The sequence below is a fragment of the Artibeus jamaicensis genome, unplaced genomic scaffold, assembly GCF_021234435.1.
Source record: "Artibeus jamaicensis isolate MK-2021 breed Jamaican fruit bat unplaced genomic scaffold, CSHL_Jam_final contig_475, whole genome shotgun sequence".
NCBI lineage: Eukaryota > Metazoa > Chordata > Mammalia > Chiroptera > Phyllostomidae > Artibeus > Artibeus jamaicensis.
The window spans coordinates 6,192,173-6,199,131 of record NW_026521852.1 but is presented as its reverse complement, the minus strand read 5'-3'; the positions used below and the strand labels follow the sequence as shown (position 1 = coordinate 6,199,131).

The 6,959-nt window shown below is 43.3% G+C and overlaps 1 protein-coding gene across 1 annotated transcript; it reads right to left on the bottom strand.

Annotated features, from left to right (window-relative positions):
* Nucleotides 1-474: 474 nt before the first annotated feature.
* SLAMF9 (SLAM family member 9) lies at nt 475-2,483 on the bottom strand. The gene is given in 5 exon segments (XM_053667934.1): nt 475-691; nt 694-908; nt 1,658-1,849; nt 1,852-2,004; nt 2,438-2,483. Coding segments are annotated over 5 exon segments (705 nt in total). The 3' UTR covers nt 475-592.
* Between the last annotated feature and the right edge of the window lie 4,476 nt (nt 2,484-6,959).

Sequence of the window (6,959 nt, the reverse complement as noted above, 5' to 3'; positions counted from 1 at the left end):
CTGGGAGCTGGGAGGAAACAGTGGTCAGGACAGGGGTCCCCAAGAGGCAATCAGTCCAGCCTAGAAGCATGCTTCTCTTCTTTTCTCAGTCTCGTTCTGTTTCTCCTGAATTTTCTCATCATTGGTATCTTGCATCTTTTCTGGCCTCAAATGAACCACAGTCCCATGTCCAGAATTACCAGGAGCAGGAAAAGGAGAGATGCCTTGGCCAGGAGGAAGCAGGAAGCTGAGGCCTTCCCTAAAGGTATCTGAAACAGAAGAAGAAAGGAGGGAGAGGCTCACCAGATAGAGAGGTGATGTGCAGAAACCTACTCCAAATCCCACCGAGTGGTCTCAAGTTCACAGTCAGTTGATGTTTCTGTGAAAGTGTCCTGGAAATACTAATTCTATTCACAGAAGCTCAGGAATTGATATTGGGGGAGCAATGTCAATTGCAAAAGAAGAGACTTTTGAAGTTGGGAGCTCTAAGAAAAGGGAGGGCTCCCTCCCCAATCCAGACATCAAGTCTCTATGGGAGAGAGTTAGGTTTTAGATTCTATGTATTCTCTTGGCAAGAACTTAGAGAGGGAGGTAATGGCTTTGAGTCCCTGCATCAGCTCTCTACTCTACCTTCTGTGGTACCTGCACAGAAGGATCCAGCGGGGGTGAGATGGGTACTGGTGTTGCTGATGGTGTTGCTGAACTGGTGTTGCTAGCCCTACAAGTATAGGAGAAGATATTGTCCTCAGGGCTCCAGGATGTTTGGAGGACAGAGCCTTCATGAGCTGTGTCCTGGCCATCCTCCAAGGATATCCAGCTGTAGGTCACATCCAGGCCTGCTTTCTCAACAGAGCATATCAGGGACATATTTCAGGGACCTTTGCCAGAGATCTCAAAGTTCACAGTGATGTGAGGCTGTGAGAGCCATTCTAGATAAGAACAACACAAAAGCCCTCTGGGTAATAAGGAATTGGGTCTGTTTTCGTAAGTTCTTCAACATTGTGTTATGGGTGCTGTGCTCTGAGAGCTCCTCCATGCAAACAACAAATAAGCAAAAACTAGCAAAATTCAGTCAGCATACAACCCAGGGTCCCCCAGGCAGCTGCTGAGGCGGACAGAGCTGCCTTTGTCATCTTCTACCTCCCTTTTATTACCTTGCCTCTCTTCTCTTACACATTCTACCTCCTTAATCCCAACATACATTGCCCCCTTCTCAGGGACATTTATAATTCAATCAGTGTCTCAGCAAGATTCAAGCTAGAATATCAGCCAGCATCACAGGTACTAAGAAGAAACTTGCATTCAAATAGAGAGGAGTCACTGATTAGTAACCCTCAAATCACACAAAAGAGTAAAAAAGGCTCAAAAACAGAGGTGGTGTTCACACTCCTCAACCCCCATGTAAAATCTCACTGGGAGAGAAAGTCTCCTAGAGATCTACACACAAAGCCCCTGACCTCTCTATATTGGATACCTCCACAGGAACAGCCTCCATGCCCCAGTGCTTTACTGCTTCAGGTCACTCTACCCATGGTGGCAGGTGCTGGGTTAGGTACACTGGGGACAGTCTGTCTTTCAGTCACAGCCTTTCAAGTCATAATCCCAAGTAATGAGACCCTTCCTCCTTTCCATGGGAAGCTCAGGAAATCCAGAGAAAGCAGATTTGCAGTTGCCAAACTAAATTCATGGTATATACATAGATTGTAATGCTGCATGGTAGAGATCTGAGATGTCCTCAGGTTGACTCGATCTTGGTAAGGCCCCAAGTCCTTCAAACTCAGGTTGTTGATGTGCAGAGAGTAGCTGGGATTCAGAAAGCTTACTCAACCCTGGTATCAAGGGCTGATCACCACAGTGGTAGCTGAATGTTTCTCCCTGGCACCACAGTAGCAAGCCTTATGTGGGAGGACCAGATGATGTTCTCTACCTCTTCACCAAATTGCATTTCCAGGGGCAGACTGATGAACTCCTGAAAGACTGCAATCATTTCCTTGGGATCCATACCATCTCCAAAACCTCCTTTGGCTGAAGATAAGAAAACAGATAAAAAGGCAGCTGGTGTATCTGGGCTGCTGGGACTAGCAGCAGGGCTGTGGTCTCAATCTCTGTTGAGCAACTTGCTATGGTCCCACACTCAATCTTGTCCTCCAGCTGCCTCTTCTGGCTTTAGCTTTCTGCTGCACCTGACTTGAACAGCTGCCAGGAGTTGGCTTCCATCTGTGCCCTCACCCTCCAAATTTTATCTTCTCTGTTTGCCATTATGGAGCTACTCTCCCTCCCATATCCCCAGGTTTCCTCATCTCTTGATCCTGCCCTGAAGCTATACCCTATTCCTTTTCACTTCAGAAAAGCAGAAACATTCAGCACTAAAGCAAGTACCTTGCTAACCCAAGGCCCAGCAAAACAGAATAAAAGGGGGAAGAACACACTTTTGTCCTGGAGCTGCAGTCTTTTTCACCTTCCTGGAACAGCAAGAGCAGGAGCAGTTGAGGAAGGGTCCACATGTCAGCAGCCTCATGCCCTAGGAGGTGTGACTTGGTCAGCACACAAGGCTGTGAAGAAGACAAGCTGTCAGGAGGCTGCTAAAGACAGTGACTGATTGGCTATCCTGAGGAGCAAGAAATAATCCTCATCCTATCTCCAGCCCTCTAACTTCCTCCTTTCTCACAAAGCTCCTTCCCCTCCATGTTGGAAAGATTTCTCTCTCTGAGCTTCATTGTCAAGAGAGTTTACCCATTGACTCAGGTTTCCTGTCCATCAATTCAGCTCAGATCCCACGTTCCTAAGTGAAGCTTTCATAGAGTCCCCACCCTCTATGTTTTCATACCCCCCAGACATACCACCACCTCTCTCAAACTCTTAAAACACTTTCTATCCAGGCTTGGCAACTCCTACATAGGTGTGATCATTTGATCTTATAAACATCTTTATTTCCCTAGACAGACTCCATCTCTTGAAATATCTCTGTATGTCCCACTGTTCTGGGCTCCCAGGCTAGACACATCTAACTCAACTGATATATTTGGAATGAATGAATGAATTAAATCTTTCTATTGCATTTCAAGCTAGTTATGTTGCCAACTGAGAGACTTATTCAGAGGAAGAAAAATCTGACACTCTTTAAAAAAGCCAAAATGAAAATGTTACTGAATTCTTGAGTAGCGGAGAAACTCATTTCTTGCCTACACTTTAAAGAATTACAGGTCAGCAAGCCTATTAGCATGTAAGCAAAGTTTATCAGTGATACATTCTCATGGAAGAAAATGGGCCTCGCCAAGGTGGGATAGAAAGGTGTAGCCTTGGGTGGCAAAAAACAAGGGTGGCAAGAGCACCAGGTCTTTTGTCCTGAGGACATACATAGTTGGCAGTATGGGGGTGAGGGAACTACATATTGATTGGTGGGTATAGATGGTGACAGCTTCCCCAGGGGAATGTGATTACCCAAATGTAGATATGTGTGTGGGTCTGTTTCCCTGAATTCTCATCTTGCTCCAGACCACATTCATTCATCATGTTGTAAAACAGATATGTGACAGGAGGCAGTTAGTTAAAGTTGAGGCAGTTACCCAAAGTTATTTATGGGCTCTTTCTGTAAGTACTATAGACCCCCTTGTAAAACAGATAGTGACCAAAGGTAGGCAGTTAACCAAAGTCGTTTTATAGTTTTCTTCTTTAGGTACTGTAGATCTCCACCTCTTCCCCCTTCTAGACCTTGGGATGAATATACAGTTTCAAAGGCTTTCTTTCCCAGATAGTGGAAATGATACACACAGAATTTCAAGGGCTCCCTTCTGCCTTTGCTAGCATGATGTTTCTTGTGGTGCTGGAACACCTGGCAATATTATCAGACCAGGCTCAGGACTGCTAAGTTAATGGGTGAGATATGTCTCCCCACTCCTCCCTACCATGGCTTACTATCTATCATACCTAACAGAAAGACTTTAAATTATTTTGTGAGGATATAATGTGGATCAAATCAGATCGAGGGTAAGTACAAGGAATCTAAAATCTTTCTAATGGTGAGAGCTATCTAGAACATACTGGGCGATCTTGTGAGGCAGAAACTTCTGCCCCTGGTTGTCGGGAGCCAGCCAGCAACCATCCCTTGACATGGTCGGGACTGTTGAGATGCATCTGCAAGGCAGAGGCAACTGTGGCTGGATTTCCTGCCTATCTCTCCTTACATGTTTGTTTTGGTGATCAAAAGGTGGTGGGATTGTTAGACACCTGTATTTCAGGTTCATTGATTTGCATAATTCCAATGAAGTTGTACAAAATAATTTCTTGACCGGAGAACAAAGTTCCCTCTAATGAAATAGCCCCTGAATGTCTAAAAGTTGTTGGAGTAACAGCCCCTTCTTTACCTTGAATAGGAATATATATTAAGAAGTAGACAGGCAAAAAAACAGGAGAAGCTTGTTTGCTACTACAAACTAAGCACGTAGAAACAATTACCAAGGAGTTAGAGTCCATATTACATAAAGAAACATTTTAGACAGAAAGATAGATAGCTAAGTTAGACATCACAAAGGCCTTATAATGAATTTCCTAACCTCTGCTCGGTCTAGCGTACCCTTTTGCCCCATGTCAAATTCTAAGATCTTTAATAAACAATAAGACATTCAAACTCTGTACATAGAGCTATTTCAAATTGTCTGATTAATGGTTCTCCTGGTCAAAACAACTTTGTTTAACATAACTAAAACTGGAAATTCTTGTACTTTTCCTGGTTACCTCTGTATTGTTTTTTTCTGCCTAACTGATCATGCCATGTACCTGTTCCTTTAATATTATACAACAATCTCTATTAAAATAAAGCCTAAATCAAACTCTATGAGTTTGGTCAGTCCCACAGAGGCTGGCTGTTCTCCAGTATACAATCGGATGTCTGACTCTTCATTTGCCTGCATCGTCTATCCTTCAGGGACCCTGAACCCTGCAGAGGCTGGACCCCAGCACCTGGTAATCAAACTAAGACTGGACAATCACTTGACTGGATATTGTGCAACATTTCTGGCATTAGGTGGTATATAGATGTAGATGTGAACAGAACCAATTTCATTTTTGTATCCCAGAGTTTTCATGCTGTAATGTTTGACTAAACTTACTGTACTAAACAAGCATATTAAAGCTTTCTAGTTGATAATTATCTATATTCCTTAAAATGTAGCACCAAATATTTTTTGTTAGTAACAGATAGGATGGCATGATCATCAAAAAATATTGGGTTGGCTGAAAAGTTAATTTGGCTTTTTCTCTAAGATGGCTCTAGTAGTGCTTAGTGGTCTTTAACTTCATTCAAAACAATTTTGTTGGATTGTATTGTGATAGCTGTCATATCACTGTGCATTTAAAAATTGGTGAACTTTTGTGCAGTCTTTTTAATATTGAAGATGGAAGAAAATATGCAACATTTTTGCCATATTATGCTTTATTATTTCAAAGAGGTAAAGATACATCTGAAATGCAAAAAAAGATTTGTGCAGCGTATGAAGAAGGTGTTGTAACTGACTGAACATGTCAAAAGTTGGGGAGGGAAGCAGAACTGAGCAAGGAGAGCCTGGGACCAAGATGCAAAGCAGTGTCTGCTAAATTCGCAGGGAGCTCTGAGCTACGTGCTAGCTCCTTCACTGTACACAGCCAGTGGCTGTTCAGGAGGAACAGACCTTGCAGGCACAGCAGCTGGAAGCTGTCAGTTAACTGAACCTCTTGTAGCTGAAGACAAGCAATGTTTCTCTTGAAAGGAAGTCCAGTGACAACTTAATGACTGCTATAGTGAATGTGCTGGTCATAGAAAAAGTAAAAAAGGTAATTGTCTTCAGATGGATTAACTCTATCTATAGATAGTGCATTATGCTTATTGAGCCCAGGAAAGTAATTTCATCCTCTCTACCCGCATTTCCACTGAGCCTTCCCAGTCCAATGTGGAGAACGTCCTTCTTAGAGCAAGGTTTTCAAGTGCTTTGAAAAATCTGATTTTCATTCTTGCTCACAGATTGTGATCCTGATGCAACCCCATTTCTGTCTCTCTCGCTGCCCTATTAATCTTACTCAGTGAAGTAGTCTTCCTCTGCCCATTATGAAAACTCTGGCCTTGGTTTTGTGTTTCAGTTCAGAAATGAGAGCTTTCTGTCCCATGTAATGTACAAAATTCCAAACTTGAATTATAATCCAACTCCCCTGACCCCAGCTTTGGTCTGTTTCCTGCTGGAGCTTCCAGTAGAGTGAGGGGGTGGTGGTGAGAGGTCGGAAAGCTGTCTGATTACTCACAGCTGGTCCCAGCACCTCCATCCCTTCAATTATTATTCCCCAATTAATGTCCTCTCCTCCAGGATGGTGGGCAGGCAGGGGAGGTGATGAATTTTTTCTCACCTAGCCTAATCACTTTGCTCCCTGCAGGTCTGGCAGATGGTTAAGATGGTATCTTTTCTCCAGAAGAGTCACAGGTTCTTAAGAGTTTCCACTGGTTCCCTCTTTCCTAGCCTTAACTCAGGGGGATGCATCTCTATTCAAAGATGGTTCTTTGAAACATCTTCCTCAGGCCCTAGAACACCTTGGCCTACATCTCATCTCCTCCCCTTGTCCTTCATCTGTAATCATTGTAGAGCACTGAGGTCAACCAAGCAGGCTGTGTGCTACATGGGCAGCCCTCAAATGCCCACTGTAAACATTTCTCGCCCTGACAGATTCCAGTATCTATAACACAACACCACACTTCTGGCTGCCACAAAGGAGTCAGATCTCTGTCCACAATGGTTTTACCTCTCCTAGGCCAGATTTAGGATCCTGTCTCTTCAGACCCTCACCTTCAGGTCTCACATTTCAAAGTTCTCCAAGTTCTTTCCTTGAAGTTTTGTCATCTAGCTCCTAATCAGAGATAAAACATCATCTATTTTTTAGGGAAGAAGTGAGGATTCACAATAAAATAATAATTACAGCAGATCTTTAAATAATGATGTTTTGTTCAACATAATTTTGTT